The sequence below is a fragment of the Astyanax mexicanus genome, chromosome 16 (assembly GCF_023375975.1).
Source record: "Astyanax mexicanus isolate ESR-SI-001 chromosome 16, AstMex3_surface, whole genome shotgun sequence".
Taxonomy (NCBI): domain Eukaryota; kingdom Metazoa; phylum Chordata; class Actinopteri; order Characiformes; family Acestrorhamphidae; genus Astyanax; species Astyanax mexicanus.
In genome coordinates this window covers 34755449-34782519 of record NC_064423.1, presented here as the reverse complement: position 1 = coordinate 34782519, position 27071 = coordinate 34755449, and the positions used below count along the sequence as shown (strand labels likewise).

The following is a 27071-nucleotide window of genomic DNA, read 5'->3' as shown; positions in this document are numbered from 1 at the left end:
TGTTTTATTATCAAGTCTAAAGTCAGTGCAGAGTTTTCCCACAAAATCTTACAGCACTTCATGCTTCCCTCTACTGACAACTTTTATGGAGGTGCAGATTTCATTTCCCAGCAGGACTTGGAACACTGCCCACACTACTGTTTTTATAACAATGTATAAACAAACCATGCGTGAATATATGCAACTTGTAGCGATTGGTAAAATGTTTAATCAAAAATACATGTTATAAATTATATGATTTATGTGGTATAAGAGAATTTATTGGCTTGTGTTTGGTACTTGCAATCTCTGGTATAATTTAATTTACATGAGTTTATCATACAGTTTTTGTTTTTGAGCTGCATATTTTTTTTGACGTCTCCAAATCTTCAATCACAGCACCAGATTAGAATGTTAAGTCTAAACTCTGAGATCTCTTACCTCCTCCAGAGCCCACAGAGAATCCACCAGAGGTCTGATCTTCTTTTCACTGTAGAGAGACAGCAGCTTCTGCACGGCGGTCTTCACCTGGCTGCAGCCCCCCTGTTTGAAGAGCAGGTTCAGCAGAGAGAATCCAGCCATGACTTTGTTTTCTTCATACAGTTTGATGGGATTAACCTTCTCCACCTGCCACCACTGAAGATAAGAAACACACTGTTTATAAACTCATACGGTTTAAGTTAGAAAAATAAGACAGATAATTGATGTACAGCCTTAACCCTCTCACAAGCAAGTTCTGTATATCTGCAGAGTCTGTTCAGAGAGAGTCCTTGTATATTTGCAGGTCTAGAATAGCACTGTTACTCAGCACTGGCTCTACAACATCTGCAGAACATCACATTCAATCATATGCTGGATATACAGGGCCTTTTCTTTAACTATGTTTTGATTTAAAATAACTTCACAGTAGAGCTGGGTGATTTTCACCAAAAAAATCAGATTTTCGGTTTTAACTATTTTTTTTCACCTACTACAAATCAAACAACAAATAACAAAGAAATGGTTCAAAACTAGGTTTACCTTTATTTAGTTTTTACTTAAATATCTCATGTGGGGTTCACGTACAACCAGAAACAAGCTTGTAGATGAGATAACAAAGCAGTTAATTGTATATACAGCTCTGAAAAAAATGTAGAGACCGCTTCAATTTCTGAATCGGTTTCCCAGATTTTGCTATTTATAGGTTTATGTTTAAGTAAAATTAACATTGTTGTTTTATTCTATAAACTACAGTCAACATTTCTACCAAATTCCAAATAACAGTACTGTCATTTAGAGCTTTTATTTGTAGAAAATAAGAAATGGCTGAAATAACAAAAAAGATGCAGAGCTTTCAGACCTCAAACAATGCAAAGAAAACAAGTTCATATTCATTAGGTTCAGAAATTAATATTTGGTGGAATAACCCTTTTTTTAGTTTACAGTTTTCGTGCATCTTGGCATGTTCTCCTCCACCAGTCTTACACACTGCTTTTGGATATCTTTATGCCACTCCTGGTGCAAAAATTCAAGCAGTTTAGCTTGGTTTGATGGCTTGTGATCATCCACAGTCCTCTTGATTATATTCCATAGCTTTTCAATTTGGTAAAAATCAAAGAAACTCATCATCAGAGCTGTATACATATATAAGCCAGAAAATAGGGCATTTAAAGCTGGGACACATTTACATACCGCTAATATCTCATGAATTATCATGTGATCTTTACTGTAAATTCAAATTAATCAATAAAATTGACAAAAAAAAAACAACATTATCGGTCAAACGTGTATGACACAGACAAGCTGCTTTTTTATTTTCTCATCTTATCAATGACTTTATTACTGCACTTATTCACCTCTCAGTCCTCTAATTCTTCTCTCCTCTGCTGAAACTGAGACTTATTCCAGTCATGTTAAGCTGAGCTAAAGGCTAAAGGCTCTCTGGCTTCATCTGTAATTTCTCTTGAAAAGACTTCTACTTTTAATAGTTACATATAGCTTGCTGATGAAGCTGATGAAGCTGTGTTGCAAGATGTTCTTTACTAATTATTCAAATTTTAATGTTGGGTCACTTGTGAAAGGGTTTAGGTAGCAAGTCAATAAAGTAATCAGAGACAGAACAATATGCTTACAGATTTGGCAAAGCTGAAGAAACTTTTCGTCTCGCCAGTCACCATGTTCGATGAGCCTGTAAATATGAAAGTTGAATAACACAGATTTATGCATTATTTAATAACTTCTCCATAAAGATTCTGGCTACAAGTAATACAGTGCCCTAGCTATGACACCCATCTAAATTGCTTTTTTCCTGAATTTCTTGGACCCAAGAACTGAAGGAATATTTGGTTGAAACTTTAGAAGGAGGACCAATGCTATTTTGAAGTGTCCAATCAGCAGTGATGGCATAGTTACTTTGAAAAAGTAATCTGATTACCCCTTTAAAAAGTAACTTAGTGACTTTATGGATTACTTGATTTTAAAAGTAACTTTTAAGTCACTTTTAAGTTACTGCCACCTCAACATAACAGTGTTGCCAGAACTCACTTTACTGGAAGCTTCACTCCACCTTCGAGACTTGTTCTGTAAGTGTGCCGTTGTGACTTCAAACATTTCTTAAAATTTGACGTCGTGTTTTTGAAGCTAGGTAGCACTTTGTTGGCAGCACAGTATGTACAACCAACCTTGATACTGTCATCTTTAGCTGATACAAACTCAGAATAGAGTCTGTATTTCCAGCTAGAAAACGTGCATCTCTTGTCATCAAGCTGCCGGCGCTCAGAGGGAGCAAAATTGGCCCTGCTCCCTCCAGGTGGGTAGATGGCGCTCTCTCCCCACATCACTCCTAGGGTGATGTCCACAGCACAGAGCGTCTGTGAGCTGATGTATCAGAACCGAGCACGCTGGCTACTCTGCAATACTGTATCAGCAACAGCTCGTAAAGAAGCGGTGTCTGGCTTCACATGTATCAGAGGAAGCATGTGCTAGTCTTGACCCTCCTGGTGTGTTGGTGCATCACTAGTGACAGGGGGAGTCCTAATGAGTGGGTTGGGTATTTGGCCTTGTAAATTAGGGAGAAAATGGGAAAATTAGAAATAATTTTTTTATACAAAAGAAAACCTGCATCTCTTTCTTCTCTCCAGGGCTTTTTGTGGCTGCATGGTGTTAAATGTGTGTCGCATAAGCCAGACATCACTCCCCGAGACACAAGAAGATGCACTGTTGTGTTTAGGGTATAAGACAAGCGTGTGATTGGGGAAGAGCATAGGGAGCCGGGCAAAAGAACGCCAAGTCTCTCTGTGTGTGAGTGTGAAGTAAAGAGAGAGGGAGGCTTGCTCAGTGTGTGTGTGTGTGCGTGTGTGTGTGTGTTCAGCCCGAGTGCTAGTTTTAGCCTGTTAGCTTGTTAGCTCGCTAGCCTGTTGTTATGGCCGAAATTCCAGCAACAACGTGACGACTGTAAACGTCTTTCTCGTCCATCCTTTCAGCTCGTCAACAAGGAAAATGATAAAAAAGTAATTAACAGTGACTTGGATAAGTAACTTTAATCGTATTACTGGATTAACAATAGTAATGTGTTAGATTAGTTAGATCCACATCCACTAAAATATTCCTGATTATAAGATTACAAGTTTTGTTGCCTGTAGAGAATAATCTGTCTGTATATGAAAGTCAGGAAGTTAATCTTATTAGAAAACTTAACAGCATGCAAATCACTGCATACATGCATCATATTGTTGCATATGAAGTCATAGGCTAAACTATTTCTGCATTTGTTCATAAAAGAAGTTACTTTTATTATCATGAGCTATTACTAAGAACATTGCTGTCTGTGTGTGTGTATTAAGTTTGCCGATGTCTGTAATTGTGGGAAGGGGAAACATTATGATTGGAATTCATTCTAACATCAGACTGCCTAGAAATGTCTAAAAAAAAATAACTGAAATGTGAAATAATGTGATCTTCCACTTTAAGAATGCTATAAAAAAGGAACTCATTAGGCTATCACAAGTTAACCTTTTGTGCACAATCTGAAATGACAAAAACGTGTGAATCAATACACGGCCTCGCATTAATAGGCATGAGAATGTGTTCAAATTAATTCATTTTGTAGCCATATGTGGTTAAGCTCTAATTAGGCCTTATCTCAACCCTGAGAGATTCCTCCCCAATTAAAAACGCTGCCTAGAAACTACAGAATTACACGTTATTAAAGCATGAAAAGTGTTTAATATGAATTAACCTCAGTTCTGTCCTTAAGTGCTGCATGTGACTGATTTCAAATGAGGGCCAGGAGGTCACACATTCAAATTCACCCTCAGTAAGATTAGTTATGGAGGCAGGAGAAGCCGTTAAGTGTCTTAATCTCTTTGTTAAGTCTGTGTTTCTGTGCGTTTCTGTCACAGTCTGCACGGTCTAATGGATTCTTTCATATGCCTGGAGATGAAACTGTCAGTGTGCTTTTTATTATATGCTAATACTGGATATAATTCTTCACTTCTGCCTACAGTGGTGAAACTATTAGTACTTCTGTCATCCACACTCTCTCGCTTTCAGAGAGCCGTCTCTTAGAGCTGTCTGCAGGTATAAAGGAAAATGACCCACCGTACAGGATGTAGGTGCCCAACGGCTTCAGTAGACCCAAGCCTTTCCCCGTGTTCTCTCCACACAGACAGTCCAGAACAATGTCCACTCCATCAGGAGAGATCCTGAGATAGATAAGAGCTGCTGTTAGCTATTGTACTCTCTGATATCTGATACAAATTTTGAGAAGGTAGTGGAATATTTCACAGGGAGCTCAATGCACAAGTCCTTCAGTAGTTCGATGAGAAATGCACCATTCTAGAGAATCGTAACATTAGAAATGTTCTCTAAAACAATAATCACCTCTACAATCTACTGTATTTTTCAGACTATAAGGTGCACTGTATTATTAGCCGTACTATAACTAAACATTTATTTTCTGGTCTATTTTCTTACATACACGACAATAGTAAGGAACAAGGGTGTCACCATGTTTTCCTCCTAATGGGGAAGCTGGGAAAAGCACCTTAGTAAACAAAACATTAAATCGTATTATTATTATTTTTTTTAAGTCTAACAAGCACTGGATGTTAATCTACACAGATTTCTCTATGGAAAACTGTTTATTTTTGTGAGTTAAGTGCAATTTACTGTGCTTTGTTTATTTACAGTAAGCTTAGATTAGATTTTTGTCTAAGGGGGAGTCTTCAGTGAAGTTTCTCCAGCAGCATTAGCATTATTAGCAGGACGTAAATGCTGGCCGATAACGCCTCACTGAGGAACCCTGAGAGTTCTGGTAACACAGCAAACACACAGACTACAATCTAGTATACTCGCCTCCAAACTGGTAGAATTCATACATAAGGCGCACTGTCAGAAATATGCTCTCTGTGAACACTGTTTCTTAAATCATTAGCAATGTTATTTGGCATGTTTCAAAATCCCATATAAATAAAAAAATAAATAAAAAATATCAACATACTGGCTCATTCACAATAATGGGCTCTTTTAGTCTAGTAAACCGAACGGCCAAAATTGAGGTCAGTGAAAATGATTGAGGTTATGTTCACAAGTTGTAAGATAAATCAATAACGTTATTACTGTGGCAGGCTCATCTATAGTCATTGCACTTATTTTGACAGATATGAAAAATTCCATACTAGGCTTCCTTGAGTAGACGTTTAACACATATAAAATTACTACTTATCATACATAACAATATTACTTGTAACTGAAGTGCCTATATTGTGGGAAATGGCTTAGCTGTGTTTTTCAGTGGTTATTCATCATGTGAAGCTGTGATTATTATTTACAGGTGCAGTAAAGCACATATAAGACTCGGGGGAAACTGGACTTGATTAATGTTGAGTGTGTTTTCAGTGGTGAGCTGAAGGAATGAGAAGAACTGAAAAGGAATGAGAACCATGTCATTAAGATCAAGTGGTCCTAATGCCTTCTGTTCTGTTTGCTGCTCAGACCTCCTGCACTGCAGTCTTGTGATGCCCAGAGTGGCTATTGTACAGGACTGAGTAGAGAGCAATTTAATTTTGCTTTTCTCCTGATCCTGAGAGGAATGTGGGGCCGAGGAGATGAAAGGAGTATTAATCTCCCCTCTGCTACTCATTTTACTGCGATTTATTAGCACTCTAATATGCAGCGCGGCTGTATTTGGGCTGTATCAATCAGCACTTTGGAGCTACCCAAGCTTAGCATGTATCTCTGGGGTTTTAATATTAATTGTAAGAAGCACTGTCACTGAGTGGAATCTTACTGGAGCGGCTAGAGAGATGCGGAGATAGTCGGACTGAAATATAAGACTATTAAGCAGATGATTTTGTATCAGTTAGGCCTGGTGATGTGAATAAGGGCTTTTTCACACTTGTTCCGAATATACAAGTCAGCAGTGACAACTGATTGTGGGCTTTTTTGAGGGGAAAGAGTGCCAACTACCCACCCAGAGAAAGCAAGACCAACTGTGCTCTATCCGGGCTCCGGCAGCTGGTGGCGAGCTGCATAATCGGGATCGGGAGCTATCAACACACCTAACCACTAACTATCTCAAAATTAGCAGGAACTGTAAGAATATTAAAGCTACATGGGGTATATTACCACAGAACACCATTAAGATCCTCTACAACTCCATGCTGAGACGTTTCACACCACCCACTACTTCTGTATATGTAGCTTAATATATATGACCAACGGTTTCCCATATCAGCCTAAATAATATAATCATTTGTTGTTCCTGGTAACATTTGTCTTCCTTCTGAATAGCATTGCACACATTTCTTCCTTCTGGTGCAATACATAATGTGTGCAATACATGATATATTATATCTTGTCTAAAACAATATTCAATACATTGAAGTATCAATATTGCAGTAGTTTTTTCTAATGATCCTCCCCACAATAATGATTTCTCCTCCAATGTGCAATCACATTAACTAATATCCAATATCCAGGGGAAGTCCACTCACTGCAGGCCACTCCACATCTCCATCCCCCAGCTCCTGATTGTGTGTGTGTGTGTGTGTTTAGAGAGCCTACTGGTTCCCTTCCTTACATTAAGCCATTCGTTTTGCAGCCAAGCGGAGTGTTGCCATGGGGACAGGAGCCACGCATTTCCAGAGAAGGTAACTGGTGACGTCTCTGCCTCCTCAGACCAGCGCCGGCCTCCCAGCATGACTCACATTATCATATCCTCATCACCCAATCGTTCCAGAGCTGGAACACGAGCCGGCCATCGTTCAGATCATCTCTTACAGTAGCAGAGCCTAACCGAGCAGAACCAGCACTGCCCCATGTGAATTCCCTCCATCTGAACCCCCTCCATCTAAACTCCCTCTATCTGAACTCGCCCAGTGGGAAAAAAACACTACAGTGTCAGAAATTTGTTCCACATAGTTTCTGATGTTTCTGCACATACGATAACTACAGTAACATCAACTGGACCCAAAACATATACTGTATATTCTACGCTGCTAAAAGTCCTCACAGTTCCTCATGCTTCCTCATATTCCTGTCAGGAACAGTAATGGGTAGGCCAACTCCCCTCATTCGTAGTGCTTTAGACCGTTTATATAGTCATATGAAAAAGTTTGGTCACCCCAATTAATCTTAATCATTTTTAGTTCTAAATATTTGGGTGTTTGCAACAGCCCTTTCAGTTTGATATATCTAATAACTGATGGACACAGTAATATTTCAGGATTGAAATAAGGTTTATTGTACTAACAGAAAATGTGCAATATGCATTAAACCAAAATTTGACCGGTGCAAAAGTATGGGCACTTTTATCATTTTATTGATTTGAATACTCCTAACTACTTTTTACTGACTTACTGAAGCACAAAATTGGTTTGGTAACTTCACTGAGCTTTGAACTTCATAGCCAGGTGGCCAATTGCAAATTGTTCTCCTATTTGAATCTCCTCTGAAGAGTGGCATCATTTTCCACTTTCCACTGTGAGGAACATAGTAAGGAAATGGAAGAGCACAGGGACAGTTCTTGTTAAGCCCAGAAGTGGCAGGCCAAGAAAAATATCAGAGAGGCAGAGAAGAAAAATGGTGAGAACAGTCAAGGACAATCCACAGACCACCTCCAAAAAGCTGCAGCATCATCTTGCTGCAGATGGTGTCACTGTGCATCGGTCAACAATACAGCGCACTTTGCACAAGGAGAAGCTGTATGGGAGAGTGATGCGAAAGAAGCCATTTCTGCAAAAGCACACCTCAGGTGACTCTGTTTGTGGCGTGCTTGCAGAAATGGCTTCTTTCGCATCACTCTCCCATACAGCTTCTCCTTGTGCAAAGTGCGCTGTATTGTTGACCGATGCACAGTGACACCATCTGCAGCAAGATGATGCTGCAGCTCTTTGGAGGTGGTCTGTGGATTGTCCTTGACTGTATATAAATTGAATATCATTGAAAAGTTACTTTATTCCAGTAATTCAGGTCAAAATGTGAAACTCATATATTATATCTATGTACTACACACAAAGTGATCTATTTTAAGCGTTTATTTTTTATATTGTTTACGATTACGGCTTACAGCCAATGAAAACTCAAAAGACACGGCTCTCCAAACCATCACTGATCATCAGTAAATTTTATATTTCATTTGAAAATCAAAGGAGCAGAGTCTGGAGGAAGAGTAGAGAGATACACAGTCTAAACTGCTCGAGGTCTAGTGTGAAGTTTCCACAATCAGTGATGGTTTGGAGAGACATGTCATCTGCTGGTGTTGATCCACTGTGTAGTCTAATTTTTAATCTGGTACAGTTTATGAAAATTATAGTTGATATGATTGGCTACTCTGCATTTTGACTGGCTTCACATTGTTTCGTACCAGAAAGTACCACACAACACCCTTTGATATCATATCTCTGGTAATAATATACAATGCGTACGTTAATTCTGACAGAAACATTATTTTTAAACATCTACAATCAAAGCATATGTAATTAAATATGAAAAAAATTATTTAAAATTGAACTTGATTTAACTAATTACTTGAATTTCTTGCCTCTTAATGTGTTTGAGAGCATTAGTTGTAAAGTAGTGAAGAGGTAGAGTTACAGGTATACAGTGAATAGCTCTATTTCAGTAATGTTCTAATCCATATTAAATATAAACCCTGTCCTAATCATCTGCTTTCTCTTTCTCTCCCCATGTCCTGAGCTGCTGCTACCAGTGCCCATCCCACTCCAGCAGAGTTTTATAAAACCATTCTAACCCCTTTTTCTTCCCTCCCCTCTCTGTTCTCTCTCTCTGTCTTTCTCACATGTGCTGAGACGCCTGGCCGGCCGGTCTTCCTGGATGTGTCCGTCTGTGGTTCCAGCTTTCAGGAATCAGCCCTGTCCTTCTACTCATCAGAATTATTTCACAACCCTTCTAACTTCTGCTTTTTTTTCTCTTACTTTCCTTTCTGTTTTCTCTATCTATCTCTTCTACATGTATGGAGATGCCCTGTTCCTGATGTTCCCAGCCTGGCTCTCCACTGCCTGCTGTGCTGTTCTCCGGCTCTGCAACCCTGCACTGATTACCATTAACACACTCAGTATCTGTTTCTGTATTAGCCATAGCTCTATAGTTTGTGCCCATCACATTCTTATATTCATAAATTAGTACCTGTTATATTAGCCATAGTTCATATTAATTCTCTGTACTGTTTTGTTCTGTTATTTGTTTGTTGTTTGTTGTTTGTTTGTACTGAGCGGGTCAACCCGAGTAGGATGGGTTCCTCAGACTGAGTCTTGGTTCCTTCCAAGGTTTCTTCCTCTTAAAGGGAGTTTTTCCTTGCCACTGTGTCACCATAAAATTGGCATCTCTGTGGTGCTGCTCATAAGAGGCGTGGACCTGTTTTTCCTGTAAAGCGGCTTTGTGACAACCTTTGTTGTAAAAAGCGCTATATAAATAAAATTGAATTGAATTGAATTGAATATTATGGCAAGAACTACTCAACTAAGTAAAGGAAAAATGTACTTTAAGAAATGAAGGACAGTCAATCTGAAACATTTCAAGAACAGTAAAATTATCCTGAAGTGCAGTCGCAAAAACAACCATAAAAATTATGATGAAACTGGCTCTCATCAGTACCGCCCCAGGAAAGACCAGTCTCAGAAACCTGCTTCACAGAGTATTTTGGTTTGTTTAGCACTTTAGAAAATCGGACAACTGATAGCTAACAATGATCTGATAATAATCAGCCACTACATGAACATCACAATGAACATGAAAATGAAGAACAAAATATTGAGTAATAAGCTCCTTAAAATTGCTGTCAGCAGGTTTAATAGAAGTCATTATACAGACTAATTCTGCACATAATCAGACTTACTTTCGAACTTCTGCTACATAGTCCACGTTTCTGTCAAACAGGTGAGTGACGGAGTGTCGGATGGCTTCGTGTTTGAAGGTTGAGGCTGTGCCGAAAACAGTGACATTGGGAACTGTGGAACAAAGCTGAGCTACAGCTTGACCCTGGAAAAACAGAAGAAAACAGAAAGTGTAAAAAGAAGGAAAAGAGCTTCAGTATAAAAACAAGACGACAGCAGCAGTGGTGAGAAATGTGAAATGAATATATCAGTGAAGAAGCTTTAAAGGTGTCCTTCTGCTAAAATCCACTTTTTCTTGTTCTTTGTGAAATATAATAGGTCTCTCTGAGTTGTATATGCATGCTGCACTGTTCTTCAACCTCTATTGTCTGCAGTAGTTAGTAACATAAAACGGGGGTCTGAAGAGCTGATTTGTCACGTGAAGAACGAGCTCCCCTCAGCATTTATAACACTGGTAACATGACCACTAATTATCTAATTAACTAAACTAAAGCAGGGCTATACAGAAACCCCAGATCACTTTTTTCACAGAAAACGGCTTACGTGGCATTTATTCATACATTTAAACAATGTAAGCATGTCTGTTTAGCTGGATGAAAATCTCTGTGGTGGGACATATAATCACAGGTTTGTAAGACTAATACTCCAAAACCTCATCAGAACCTCCACAATCTCAGTTTCTTCACAGAAATCTTCACAGGTTAAATCTGCATTGAATTAACATTACATATTACCTACTGAACATCAATTCTACCAACACACACATATAAAGTGAAACATGTAAAGTCTTCAGTTACATGTTCACACTCTTGAATAATGTCCCTTTTGATTGCATTTATTAATAAAATCAGGCCCAATATTATTTGGCTTAAAAACCTGATTTTTCTTTATAACAGGATTTTACCTACTAGGGACCGGTCTTTCACCTGGTGAAAAAAAATAGACTTAACTGTACTTAAAACACATTGAGAAATGTTTAAGTACATGACTTTTGTGAGTTATGAGCTACACAAGGTGTACTTTTCTCGTCGTTATGAGCTGCATGGTGCACGGTTGATGGCTCGCCTATTGATCTCTGACTTCTCACAGTGGGGACGATTCTTCACAAAGAGAGAACTGTAGTACAATGACGTATAATGTCCCATGACTTTTGCCATGTCCACTGGACGCTACGAAAAACATTGCACTGACCTGTTTAATATGTGTGTGAGGTAGGAGTGTGCCATATAATATTGTACATAAAAATATTGCTATACTTAACAATATAAAATTCTATATTTTGGTAACACCAGGATTCAGTTTTAAAATGTTGCCATTTAATGTGAAGTTTTTTTTTTATGTATACACTGTTCGCAGTTCATATTCATGCAATTAATATTCTCACTTTAGTCTATAAACTAACCTCTCTAACCCTTATTAAACTGAACTGAATTGGTTTTAATTGCAAAACAATACTGCTACATATTGCTTTGCTGCACTATGCTTATTTACACAGCTGTACAGATGTTTAACTTCTGAAAATGTTCATGCATGTTTCTGTATATATTAGTGTGTGTATAAATATCTACTCAGCAAACATATGAATACAAAGCTTTAATACCTGGTCAATTACAGCTACTTTCATCTTTTTAGCTTCTTCATATTTTGATATACTTTTTAACTTTATTATTTTTTATTCTATTTTTTGTTTATTGCAGTTTTCTCTCTTAGTGTAATACTATTTGTAGGCGAGCATTAATTTTGTTGCAGTAATTATACTTTATCCTTAATAATTAATGAAATATTTTTCATCACCAAGAATAAGGATTTGATTGCATTCAGTATTAGTGAGATCAGGATGTTGGATGATCACCACCCCAACTCATCATCCCCAACTTCAAAACTGATCCAACCAAAATTGATATTAGACAGAGCTCCATCATTCCAGAGAACACAGCTTCACAGTTCCACAGTTCAATTTTTGGGGGCTTTATACTCTTCCAGCTCATACCTGACAGCAGACATGGCGGCAATAAGTTCATGTTTATCTGCTACAGAATGTCCTATTCTATTGGCAGTACTTCTCTCAAAAGAGGACTGGATATGCAATATGTGTTTGCTGTAAAGCTGCTTTGTGATTTACAATAAAACATGCTTTTCAAATAAATTCTATCCTTTTTATTAGGTTTAACTGATTCATAACGTTTCACAAAACCCAAGGCCACTCTATACAATCAACACTCTACACATAATCCATTACACTCAGCACTCAACCGACATACACATAGACACACACACAAACCAACGAGAAGCAGCTCCTAATGAGCTCTAAAGCAGGAGCAACTGTCTTGGAGAACTGAATGTTCTCATTTCACCTTAAATGATGCAGGAGCCTCGGGGCAGAATGTAACCATTTAAGGTGGAATGGGGAAATCAAACTAGCTACCTAACGAGACATTTAACTAGCAGTTTTAGACTTGTTACAAAGAAAAGAGCCATAATACTAAAGTACTGTAGATTAAACTAAGAAAATGCTGTGGATATCCACATTTTTAACAAAGAAAATGTGTGGGTTTCTTTGGTCGCTTAAACAGACACCTTACAGATGATTTCTGATAATCCTCTATTTGAAGTGTGCCTATAGAGTAAACAAAGTAAACACAGTAAACTGTGGGAGAAATCCTAAACAAACACTCAGAGTTTATGAAAATTCCACCCAAGTAGGGACTTGAATCCAAGACCCTATAGCACTAGGAGGCAAACATGCCAACCACCAAAACAAATATGTTTCTTGGTCCGCATAAAAAAATTCATCTGCAGCAACAGCTCATGCTGCAGGAACAAGCTGACTATAAAGATATAACGTTAATCTTAATGTATAATGTTAAAACAGACAATGATAATGTACACAGTACTGCACAGAGTGAGCTGAGCTGATGTGGACTAGGGTTGGGCAGTATACTGGTAATACTGTATACCCATGTATTTAAATATTCAACGGTATCTCCAAACATGTCTAGCTAAAACAGGCCAAAATAGCTCTTTCATTCATGTGCATTTAAGATGGTCACAGGTTGGAAACGCTAATTAAAATTTGCCAGCTCTCTGAAAAAATAAAGGGAAAAAACACAGGGCTACCATTGTTGTACGTTTAGCAAGTTTTCTGTTCAAATTAAAGGTAAAGCCATTAAACCTGAGCACAGGAGTCTTCAAGATGTGCATCAAAACATGCCTAAGATCATTCACCAGATTTTCTAAACGTTTGTCACTTGAGCTTCATTTATCTGGAACACTGTCTATGTCATAGTGTTAGCTGTTAGCCTGTTAACTTGTTAGCTAAAGTTATCCAGCTAAGTAAGACTTCACTCTCTCTCTGATGAGAGTTTTTCTAATCGGTACTCAGGTTAGTTAGTAAAAAACACCTGTACTGAGCTGTCTGATACTCTGTGTATCTGTACTAGTGGCTAGTTAGCTAGGAAGTGAGCTACAGAACAGAGATACAAAAGTGCTTATTTCTGTGTTTTGTCCATGCAGTTGCTCTATCATTCTCGTCTAAACGTTTATAAGTGGAGTTTTAGTCAGACAGAACGGAGTGTGTTCTGTGGTGAACAGAATGTTAACTAATATGCTAGCTAAGTTAAGTCCTCTGATTAGACTAGCTTCCAAACAAGACATAATGCTAGCGTTTTTTATGCTTGTTACACTGTAAAAAATGATTTTGGAGGGTGGTATATATAACCCATGCAGTAAAATAAATGCCAATGGGTAAATTCTACACACACCACTCATTTGTTAACAGTAAAAACTGCAACTTGAAAATATATAGTAAGATATACTTAACTATTGGTCACCCATGCACTTGTTGTCGAGCTGTTGTTTTAAGATAAGATAAGATTAGTTAAGCTAGGTTCGCTAGCTAAGTAGCTAGTGCTACTCAGCCTTAATAATACAATGTAGTGCTATCTAGCAAGCATGCAGGTTCATAATAAAAACCATGGTTACTTCAAACAAGCTAGTTAGCTCACTACATGTCCAATTTGGGAAATAGGTACATGGGCATGGTTTGCATATAGTTAACACTAATTAGCTGACTAGCTAGCACTTTTACTATTGAACATGATTTCAGACTCTTGACTCAGTGTTTGTGTTCGAGGCGAGTTTTAGTTTTAGTTTAGTTTTTTTGTGAGTATAACTAGGTTGATGTCACTGATAAAGCGTTGAAGTTTGCAGAGGCTTTGTAGCTGTGGTTCTCCCTGACATTTTTTAAGTAAATTTAACCTTCTATGAATAGGTAGTGGTTAGCTAGTCATATTAAAATGTAATATATAATATTAAACTAATACATATATAATAGATAAAGAAGTAACAATCAGGTTAATGTAATTCTGTTTTTTTTAAGTAAAGAGTATTGAGAAATGTTGATTAAGTTTTACCTTATTTCTTTTAGCGTGTCACAACTGATACATTTAGGTTATCTTCACTCAATATATCGGGTGAAATCTACCCAAACAAACTGAGTGCAAATTGTTACCTCATAATTATTGAGTAGATTCTACAGGTTGTTTTTTACAGTATACAAAGAAGAAGGCCATAAAACTGAAAGTACTGTAGATTAAATTAAATAAATAATGCCATGGTTATCCATATCAGACTGACGGTTTCACATTAACTCTACGATTTAATGTGTTTGCACTGTTCAGTTTTCAGTTTTTAAATAATCCAGAATTTGATGGTATTGAAGCCACAAGGACACAGAACTTGCACAGTTTACGCAAATCCCTGCCCTCTATATCAGTTTTAACACAGTATGACGATGTGAAAAAAGTGAATACCGCTCAACCCTAATGAGGAAAGCTTTAAAAATGTGTTCCTACCAGCAGTGAACTGAACCACAGCTCACTTGGAGGTGGACCAAGATCTGCTGACCATTGCAGACCATGGTTTAGTTGTTTGCTGTGCACTCAAGTACGAAAAGAGTCTTCACAGCTGTCAGAATAGACTGAACTGAAGTTTAATTGCCCACTAAATTTCAAACTGTTTGTGGACTCTCTGGAGCTAAACATGAAGCGAGTGGCACCATGCCAGTTGCCAGGCATAGGCTAGAGGGGTATAAAGCCACCAGAACTGAGCTGTGGAGCAGGTGAAACTGTGATCTCTGGAATGATGGCGCTTCATTCAATACTCTTGGATGGAATGAGTTGGGGAGTTGAGTTGGTGATGAGGTGAGGTGGTCATCATCCAACATCCTGATCTCATCAACGAATGCAAAATACCAGTCTTTTATCTTCTTTTATTGTTCATTGTGTGACAGTCACTAGCTACAACTTTCTATAAGGGTGCTTTTAGACAGAACCTTGTTTGGACTGGACTATCAAACTTCTTAGTTTAGGTTAGAATCAGAATAGCAGGTGTGAAAAGGGGCGTGAACCATGGTCTGGATCAAAAAAAGCTGGAGAAAAAAAGCTAGCTAGCACTGGGCTGACAGCTGCATTCTGTTGCTGTAAAGTAGGGTTGTCACGATACCAAAATTTTGACTTCGATACCGATACCAACTGTAGTATCACGATTCTCGATACCAAAACGATACTTGGAAGAAAAAAAAAACCAATAAAAATATCTGAACATAAAATGTTTATTTTTGATTGGACTGTATTGAACACTGAACAATCGGTGCAAACGTTTTTATTCTAAAATGAAACATTTGAACAAAAAACAAGTTTCGTTATTATAACCTTAACTATAACATAATTATCTAAACACTTCCTAAAAACTAAAACCTCTTCTTTTCTGAAACTACACTGTGGGAAGTTTCTTTGCCTGTTTAAGGTTCTTAGCCAGGAAAACAAGTGTGTCCACATGGTCTTCTGTCAACCTTGTTCTCCTTGGACTGCAGATTAACCACACGTGCGTTATCACATGCAGCCTCGAAAATTACGCTTTTAATAAGGAGATAAAGTGGATATTATTTTTTTTTCTGCCTCAGTTTATTTCATGCGCTGTTTGTATATAATTGGGGATTGCAGGAGACTGGATTGATGGATTCTCTTAAGTCTGGTTTTGAAGGTAAGAGCGTGGGGGAGCCGCTGGTGGGGGTTGAGGGGGTGGAGGGAGTGACCTGAGGTAACCCTGCAGCGAAAAACAAGCAGCTTTTAACTCTGAACACGCGCTGTGACGCGCTCTTTCAGCTCTAATTCAGGAACCGTACATCCTACAGTAAAACGGAGCGAATCCGGAGAGACAGACGGTTCGAATGGTGTATAACATGTCCGCATTCGATCAAATATGGACGTACGAGAAACGGAAATATGAAAATTATGATTTCATATTTTCAGAAGCAAGGCATATTTCGCCCTAAATGTTTATTTTCTGAAAGGAGATCCAGCTAAATAGGCTAGATAACTGAAAAGCCGAGATTCTAAGCTTTAAAATGGCATATTGGGTGTCTATATTGAACCTATAACTATTCATAAACACAGCCAGATATTTAATATTATAAATTTCTGGCCCGCCGGCGGGCCAGGGCTAGTAAATCTTAGTAAAGCTACAGACAGAGTGTATCTTGACTAACTCCACTAACCTGTCGACTTCTCAGCTCTTTGTAGAGATCAGGGTGCTTGTCTGCTAAATGCGTAGCCAGGTTGCTGGTGTTCCCTCCTCTGCACTGGATAGACTTATAACACCGTTTATAAACTGGGTTTGTGGTGTTGGTCGGATTCCCTTCTTCATCAGCGATGTAAGCAAAATTTGCCCACACTTCACTCCTCGCGCCCGTTTTGTCCACAAGTCGCGGACGAGAGACATCTGTTATTTTAGACGTCGCCATTCTACACTCGCTGCTGCTCTGCTGGCTTGCGCGTGCGTGTGTCGCTCAAGCGAGTCAAATGAATCGATTCACACGTGAATCGATTCATTTGTTCAGAACACTAAGTTTATCTGAATCCTGCCACACCGGTGTGCTGCGGTGTGAATCAGTTTTCTTATGAACTGAATCAAATCGCGCCTACTAATTTGACTCATTTGAAGCTAGTGACTGGGCTATATAGTATCGAAAGCATCGAACGCTAAAGAACCGAATCGTTTGTGATGACGTAGTATCGAAAAAGAATCGAACCTTCGGTACACCGTGCAACTCTACTGTAAAGATATTTAATACAGACAGTAAACAGACAGTAATACAGGAGTAAACTATAGTCATAATCCACATGTGCTATAAAACCATAGGATCTACAAACAGTAACCAGCACAAACACACCCATCTGTTGGTAAAAACAGTGATTAATTTAGTTCAGAAATACAGTTAGCATTGACAGTTAGCCGTTAGCATCTCCATTAATATCTGTAGTCTGTTAGCCTAGCTAGCATCGGGCCAACAGCTGCATTCCGGCAATGTGAATGAAATAAGTAACTATCTCAAGTGAACTACAGCCATAATACACATCAAATATTAAACCACAGATCCTACCCACTCTAACCAGCAATAACTAAACAATCTGTTATTAAAAAACAGAGATTAATTCAGCTCAGAAATACAGTTAACGTCACCAGTTAGCCATTAGCCATTGCAGCTAATCCACTACGATATGTGGTTCGTAGTGGATTAGTATTTAATATTTAACATAAAATAAAATTCAATTCAATTTTTAATACTTTTCAAAGGTCTGTGTGGTCTGATTTAGCCTCATTATGTAACCTTAACCATAGTACTAATAATAAACTAAAACAGCCATTTTATCTGTATTTGTATTGGTATCGGCAATTTTATATCAGTTTTATATCGGAATCGGTTCGGAGCTGAAAAAGTGGATCAACCCATCACTACTCTTGAGCAGTATGAACACAAACGCTTAGGCAGGATTTAATGTATTTACTGTAACAGTAGATTATCCATTATTTCTAAACAGAAATAAAAGGAACATTTACACTCATTCGGCTGCTCAGGGGGCGTGTATGCGATGGTGAGTCTGTTTCTGACAGAGAGCTACAATTCAGCACAACACCTGCAACGTAGATCACTGAACTCATAACTAACAATCTACAAATCAATTAATATTAAGTGTAGAAAGACTCCGCCCATGTAGCTGATGACGATAGGATGTAGTAAAGTTTTTATTCCATTAATTAAACTGCAGTGTAAAACCGAATCTAACTGAACCAAATCTACACAATGTAACAAAGACATGTAACAAAAACCATGGTACAGACTTTGGTCTGATGACCTTTCAGGTGTGAAAACGCCCTAATTGATCAGACAAAAGGACCATAGTTCAGTTAATTCTCACAGACACTACCTATTTTGGTGGGACCAAATTCTAGAATTCCTTTGGTCTGGACTATGGTCACGGCACCCAAAAGTGTCCTTATTTTGTGAAATATACAGGGTAATTCCTCTCATGCTTATTTTCCTCTTCTCCTCCCAGAGATGTTTTAATGTTTTTATGGTTGATTTTGTTAGGCTGAATATGCAGTTTATTTATTTTCTTATTCCATAACCCAATAAAATGTCTTCCGCAGAAAACTGCACACCCAAATCTCACTGTATTAAACGGAATATGAATTCTGTCACACTTTCACTATCTCCACTCATCTCCCTTTAAAAGCACACGCATAAGAGAGAAAAACACATTTACCACCATAAACTCAGCATTTACAATGGGAAGCAAGCAGAATGCTTAGAGTCTATGCCTCTCTAAATAAAGTCCAATAACTTCTGGAGCCATGGGGAATTATCAGGCCAGTCTGTTGAAGCTTTATGTTAAATTACTGTTATTACCACTAGCTAAGCTGATCTTCACATTGGTATTTCACTTATTTATTGTTTTCATTATTAAAGAAATGTCTAAAACAATCCCAAACTGACTGGAGGAATCCTAATATCCAGGATTGTTTTTTTTTTCTGTTTCTGCCAGGTGCTCTGTCAGAGTCCCCAGAGACGCCCTGAGGCAAACAGGCTTACCACTCCACCTCCAGCTGAGTGAACCAATACAGACATGCCCTCCCGGAGATTGGCCACTTCAAACAGCATCATGTAGGCAGCCACAAAGTTCATGCAGAATGCAGCTCCCTCTGGGAACGTCATCTCATCAGGAATCTTATAAACCCACTCCAGCGGTGTACACACCACCTCTGCCCAGGCGTTATAGTTCACAAATGCCATCACACGGTCGCCAATCTGAAAGCAGACAACACAATTTTAAGACACTTAAACCCTCCTATTATCCCAACACCCTTTTTCTACGGGCTCAATTCGACCCCAACAACTTAAATGTCCAAAAAATTATAATAATTAACCTTCTAAGACCTGAACTTTTACTTTGTGTGTATTTTTAATTTATCATAACTATTTGGTATTAATAGCACCTACCAAGTATAAAATTACTTTGTCTTTGTGTTGGAACAATAGTTATATTTTTATTATTATAGCTTCCTTTTATTGCTAAAAACATAATTCATATACATGCCATATTAAGCTAGAGATATAATTGTACATAAATAAACTTGTTTTAAACATAAAACTGAATAAGAATTTTTCCTGGCCCATGTTTCTGTCTGAACTGGCTGTAGAAACTTTAGACTGGGACTCCCACCATCTTGATATCAATCAATTGAGTTTAATTTTGTAACGTGACCACTAAATGGTGGAGGCAGCGTCTTCATATGAGGCCGAATGGCCAATGTTTCAAAATATTATGTATCCTGGTGCAGAGAAGCAGAAATGTAATGTCCACATATGATGACAAAATGTTAGCATCAGGTATGGCTGGGCAATATATTGTATATATCATATATATCGTTTCATAAAGGACATTGGGCTAAAATTTGAGGTAACTTATAAATCCATACTTCGTGGCACATTCAATAAAAATGAAGATTCTGAAACTAAAGAATGTTATTGGTATGTATTAACTATAGTAAATTGTAAGCTCTGGAAGGCTAGGTGTAAAATAATAATCAAACAAATCCAGATACCTTCTCATATGGTTACTAAACAAATTCTAACTGAATTAAAGAACTGAAAACACTGGACCAAAGGACCACAAAAAACACCCCTGGACAATTTTAAAACTGTAGAATTTATTATTAATTATGTTTAAGCAAGAATTGAATTGCATGTGATGAATATTTTATTTTAAATATGATGGTTATGAATGTTGTTGAAATTAATGTATGTGATGGAATTTTGTAATATGTATTAAAATTTTTCAATAAAGTATCTTTAAAAAGTGCAAAATATCGTAAATATCTAAACATATGTATAAAGTTTAAAGAACATCAGAATTCAGGCCTTCACCACACAGGTGTACATGCCTCAAACCTGTAAGGGAGATTCCTTTCTGATTTAATTAAGTAAATGATGTGGGCTCGATGCTGCAGTTGGTCAGGTCTAGGTTCAGCAACAGTATGTGCTGAAAGAATGAGGTCAGCTGACTACCTGAATATACTGAATATAGACCAGGTTATTCCATCAATGGATTTTTTCTTCCCTGATGAACACGGAGCATATTCCAAGATGACAATGTCAGGATTCATGGTGCTGGAATTGTGAAAGAGTGATTCAGGGAGCATGAGTTTATCATTTTCACACATGGTTTGTTCACCACACAGTCCAGACCTTAACCTCATCAAGGATCTTTGGAATGTGCTGGAGAAGACTTTCTGCAGTGGTCAGACTCTACCATCATCAAAGCTGCTGCCAGATCTTGGTGAAAATTTAATGCAACACTGGATTGAAATAAATCTTGTATCATTGCAGAATCTTATAGAAACAATGCCACAGTGAATTGCAGTGAATGCTGCAATCAAAGCTAAAGGTGGTCCAAATAAATATTAGAGTGTGTAAACTTTTGTTTGGCCAGGCAGTGTAATAAATCACTATGATGGTGTCTTCTACTAATCATACTTTTTAAATACTAAAGTGAAGATATAGGAGTGTGTCACAGTGCAACATACCTCAAAGCCTTTAGTGTTTTCTCCAATAGCCTCCACTATACCAGAGCATTCAAATCCAGGCACAAGAGGCGTTTTAGGAGGATTATCAATATTCCCTTGCCGGACCATGAGGTCAAGGAAATTCAATCCACTGAAAAATGAAATGTCAGAGTCACAATCTCATTCATTTCAACTAATCATCATTTCCAAACAAGCCCAGTCTAAACTTTTCAGGCTACTAAGTTGAATTAACAAAAACGCAACAGTCTTTACGAACTGCAATGACATAATGCTCCTACAACCAAATCACACACATTCTTTATAATTAATTCACTTATTCATTAATGTATTTATTTATGTAACACAATATACAAGTTTAAAAATCCAGCATGGACCAACATGTTCAGACACTTTTTTCCAGAATTTTATGAATTACTGAATTGAGAAGTAAGCAACACATTCACATTGTTTGGTGATAAAGGATAATTTCTATAGAAACTGATAAGGACTAAGATTTATTCACAGTGTTGTTGAGGGGGAACCAGGGCTTGCAATGCTTTAACTCAAACTTTTTCTTTTTTTTTTTTTTACCATTTTATCTGTTCTTCAAAAAAAACCGATTTTGCTGCCCCAAAATATTTGCAATATTTGCAGATATAATAATATAATAGCATAATAATGTAACTAGTTAATGCCATTAAAATAGCAATGAACCTTAAATGATCAGGGATATGAAGATTAGAATTGGAATATAAAATTGTTTTAAAATCCTAAGTAAATAAAAGACGAAAAATACAATCACTTCAACAATTTTGACAAACTGCCTATTAGTGAAAGCTAAATCAAGGCTGATCAAAGGTTGTTTTACATCATTAACTTTAAAAGATTTAATGCAACCAAAAAAGTCATGTTTATTAAATATTCTCTGCTAACAGGAATGCTAACTAATATTTACACATTTAACCAATATTTTCTTAGGTTATACCAACTTATGAACATATGCAGTGCTGCATGCTGCATTACAAAGCCAACAAGGAGCAGCAGGAGCTGCAGGAGTGTTTCTGAATTATGTTAAATGAGCTGAACAGCAGCACATTATCCCACATGCAGTACTTACTGTAATGACTACACTGTTTTATTTTTTTTACATGTATTTTTTTTTACCTTGTTTTTAAAGCCAGATAGAGCTAAGTTGAGTTTTAACCCTGAGTTATCAATAAAAGATGCAAAATGCAAACAGAGCACTGTGATTATTGTTATTATGGAACACCTGATGATGGATGGATGGCTGAGGCTGCAACGTGTTGCTGCTGCTCCTGAGACTCACAGCACCCTCTGCAGCTCTCAGCTCTCCTCCATCCAGCACAAGCCCAGGAACATTAAACACGTAGCAGATAGAGCTGAAATGAGGAGAATGTACCATGCTTTCACCCGGATCTTCACTTCTCCCTCCTGGGGCTCGGGCATGGGCTTCTTGGTGACTTTGAGTTTGTTTAGACCCCCGAATCCGGTCAGCAGCACAGCCCGCATTTCTTTGGGATCCGCCGCGGAGGCAGAAGCTGCGCTTTCCGGCTCCTTCACCCCGTTTCTCTCGATCATGTGCTCCGTCTCCTCCGCGCTCTCCGGTCCTTCCTTCGCCATCGCTGCAGGTCTTAATGCTGCCGGAACGGAGCCGCAGTCTCGCGCGCTTCCCGAGGATTCTCCCGCAACTCAGCCGCTACTCGCCTAGTGATGCGCGACTCGTGAGGAGTCGATTCCCTCTGAACGACTCTTTTACACGAATCGGATGAACTGATTGATTCGCAAGCACGTGTCACAAGCACATATATGTTATATACAAATTTTAGCCATTAAACCCTCCTGTTACGTTCTGGGTCAAATTAACCCCTTTTTAGTTTTAAGTTTGAAGATCTAGGAAAAAATAGTTAAAAGTATTTTTCTACTATGAAACATCTTCTGATTGCTACGGAGCCCCTGAAGGGAAGTGGTGTATTTTTTGTTCAGTAAAAAGTGGTGAGCACCAGATAGTAAGTGGTGAGTGTAGCTGTCGTTGTGTACATTTCCAATGTTTAAAACAATTTGACCTAAGAATTGCTCAATACTGCCCTCTGCTGGCTAAAAAGAGAATTTATGTGTTAGTGACAATGCATTATGGGTCATGGGATCATGCTAATGGGCAGAGAGAGCAAGAGATGGCTGCCGTGTGGAAGGACTAGTTCCTGCAGAGCTTTATTTGTAACTACTCCTGCTGTTCTGGTCAGAAAGTGCACACCATATGTTATTTTGTTGTTTATTCTTCTGTTATAAGCTTATTTGTGTTTTCGTTTTACTGTTATAAGGTTAACTAGATCGTTTGTTAGTTTAGAGCCATCACTGTAACTGAACTTTTAAGAAACAGAGGAAATTGTGTTTACAAAAGTATTATTTTTTCTTTATTTCAGTTTTTCACAGTGTTGCAAGTTGTAAACAAAAAAGGGAATGAAAATAAACAGTAGAATCGTCATCTTGTCTGTACCAGAAGAAAAATCTTTAGGAGCAGTTATAGTGAAAAACGTCGCCATTCATGGGGGCTGAAAGAGATTAAGCAGCGCCCTCCTGTGGACAAGACAAAGTCTTCAGGATTCTGTGACCCTGTTTCAGGAAGAAAAGCAGCCTGTACATTACAACCATCCACTACAAGCTCAAAGGCGGTCACCTGAAAATGCAACCAAACTTGCGAAGCAGCCTCAAATGCTCAGAGTTGTGACATCCTGGGACAATTTATTTGCTATAAATCATCACCTTCGAGACTTCAGTGTGGTTTAAGTCAGTTCACAAAATGGAGCAAAGTACATCAGATAGTTGTATTTTAGAGGGAGTTATTCTGTCTCTACAAGAAGAGAAGACTGAGTTAGAAGGGAAATTGCACTCTGAACTTGAAGACTCAGAAAGACAAGAAATTGAAGAACGCTTAACTGAAATTCACAAATCTCTCCAAGTGTACCATGTGGAGCCTCTAGAGCCAGTGTCTCAGGTTGAACAGCAAGTCAGGCGATCAGAAAGAATAAGACGCCCAACAGAAAAAATGCTTGAGTTCAGGTTGGATGAAATAGCGAAAAGGGAGAGAAAGTTTATGTTCACATATGTAAACTTCAACACGGAGGTTCAGTTTATCAGATCTAAACTAAAAGAAGAATGCTCTAAAACTGAGTTAGGTAAAATGATAGTAAATGCTGAAAAATACGAGTCAGAACTAAAACTAATTTATGAAAACATACGCACGCTGACAACCCCAAGCCAAGATATAAGAAGAAAAATGGATAGCTGCACTTCAGTCACTAGTGATATAATCACACTTCTGAAAAGACGTCAAACGGAAGCTGAGACCAAGGAGTTTGATTCAGTGGCTGAAAGAGAAGCGCTTCTCCATTTGCTCCAAAGAGAAGATGCTAGGTCAATATATGGATCAACTGTTTCAAGAGCTAGGCAGGGATGTGAGCAAGAAAGCCATGCATCAGCAAAGAAAGTGGATACAGCAGCTCGCTTAGCATCCAAACGTGCTGAAATGAAGAGGGAAAAGGAAATCTTTGCTCAAAAGCAGGAAGTGCTCGCCCAGCAGGAGAAGTTGAAAATGCTGGAAGCTCAAAGGGATCTTGAAGCCATGGAGGCTGAATACAGTGTGTATGCTGAAGAAGAGTCAAAATTCAACGCTGAACGCAAGACAACTTTTAATGCAGCAAGGTGATATTCTTCATGGTGAGGTTCACCAAAATGTTTCAGCATCACCCAGTTCTGAAAGAAAACCAGAGCCAAAGACAAATGAAGCTTCACTGGTTGAAACTTTGAAGGAATCCCTTGCATTAAGTAGACTTCCAGCCCCAGAGCCATTCGTGTTCTCTGGTGACCCTCTCAAATTCACTGAATGGAGCACGTGTTTCAAAGCTTTGATTGAAACATGCTGTACTGATCCAGCACACAGGTTGTTCTATTTGAAGAAATATGTTAGTGGAGAAGCCCGCTGTGTATTGGAAGGAACTTTCTATCGAAGTGATGGAGAAGCTTATGCACAGGCTTGGGAGACCTTGAACAAGCGTTATGGACATCCCTTTGTAGTCCAGCGAGCGTTTCGGGGAAAGCTGAATAACTGGCCGAAGATAGGTCCAAGAGACTCTCTCAGACTAAGGGAGTTCAGTGATTTCCTTGTCTCCTGCAAGAATGCAACACCCCATGTACAAGCTCTGAAGGTTTTAGATGACTGTGAGGAAAACCAAAAATTGCTGCAGAAGCTTCCAGATTGGGCAACATCTCGCTGGAATTGGTACGTTACTAAAACGCTGGATGAAGGAAAGCCGTACCCAGGGTTTGCAGAATTTTCAGACTTTGTGGCTGAGGAGGCTCGCATTGCATGTAATCCTGTTTCTTCAATTCATGCCTTAAGACACATGGATGATAGATTTGGAAGGGATCAGAAGCATTCCAAAGCCAGTACCTTAGTTACATCGACAAAGGTATTTCAAAAAGCAAATCCTACCTCAAGGGATTCAAGCACATTGAAGGGTCCCAAGGACAATCTTAGCGCTGAAATGAAAAGGCAACTAGAATGTATCTGCTGTCACCAGAATCATTTTATATACAAATGTGAAAAATTTGCAGCAATGCCTCTACAGGAAAGGAAAAGGTTCGTCATTGAGAATAATATGTGCTTTGGTTGTCTCAGAGTAGGACATGTCTCCAAAAATTGTAGAAGACGAGCTACCTGCAACATTTGCAGACGAAGTCACCCTTCTCCACTGCATGAGGAACAGTCTCAAGGTGAGAAGTCAGAAGCACCAACACCAGGGGAACATGCTTCCACTGTCTTATGCAGCGCAGAAGTGGATGACAACAATAGTACTTCCATGATTGTTCCAGTATGGCTTTCTTGTGCGAACAACAGCCAGGAAACCCTGGTATATGCCTTATTGGACACGCAGAGCAGTAACACATTTGTTGATGAAGACATTTGTGAAAGAGTCCACACAGACACAGTACCTGTTCGGTTAAAATTGTCAACAATGACTGGCAAGGGTACAAGAGTCAATTGTCATAGAGCAGAAGGACTGAGAGTTAGAGGGTACTTTTCACAACAGTATATAAACCTACCACCTGCATATACTCGAGAATACATCCCATTGGAGCAAGGCAGCATACCCACTCGTGATACAGCTAAGAAGTGGACCCACCTTCTCAACCTAGCTGAAGAAATGCCAGACCGGTTGGACTGTCATGTTGGCCTCCTAATTGGCTATGACTGCCCAAGGGCCCTAAAACCAAAACAAGTGATATCAGGAGTAGATTATGAACCATATGCTGTCCTGACTGATTTAGGCTGGAGCATAGTGGGATCCAAGGCACCTTGTACTATCTCTAGAGATGTGTCAGCATCCTGCTATCGCACTGCCGTGAAGGAAATTCCATCCATTGCACCTGCTTCAGTGATGAGGGCATTGGAAGCAGACTTTCGGGACACAAACCCAAGAGAAAAGAAAATATCTCAAGAAGATGTTCAGTTTCTGCAGATCTTAAATGGTAAGATTCAAACCAACAAGGACGGACATTTGGAAATGCCCCTGCCTTTCCGTGAGCGCCCTCAGTTTCCTAATAATAAGCAGCTCGCCACAGTTCGATTAAGGCAGTTAAAGAGAAAACTGGAGAAGAATCCCAAGTACAAGGAGGATTACGTACAGTTCATGAATGGTGTCTTTAAAGATGGTGATGCTGAAGAAGCAGACGCTACAATGAATAAGGGCAGTACATGGTACATACCGCACCATGGGGTGTACCATGCCAGGAAGCCAGGTAAAATTCGAGTGGTATTTGACTGCTCAGCCAAAT

At 38.6% G+C, this 27071-nt stretch overlaps 1 protein-coding gene across 1 annotated transcript; it reads right to left on the bottom strand.

Moving 5' to 3' along the window:
* Positions 1 to 399: 399 nt before the first annotated feature.
* vat1l (vesicle amine transport 1-like) lies at positions 400 to 22996 on the bottom strand. The gene is made up of 7 exons (XM_007254643.4): positions 22639 to 22996; positions 21240 to 21369; positions 19246 to 19461; positions 10316 to 10458; positions 4558 to 4661; positions 2091 to 2146; positions 400 to 615 (listed from the first exon to the last, which is right to left on the bottom strand). Exons 1-7 carry the CDS (start codon positions 22857 to 22859, stop codon positions 400 to 402), a joined length of 1086 nt encoding a protein of 361 aa, XP_007254705.3. The 5' UTR covers positions 22860 to 22996.
* Between the last annotated feature and the right edge of the window lie 4075 nt (positions 22997 to 27071).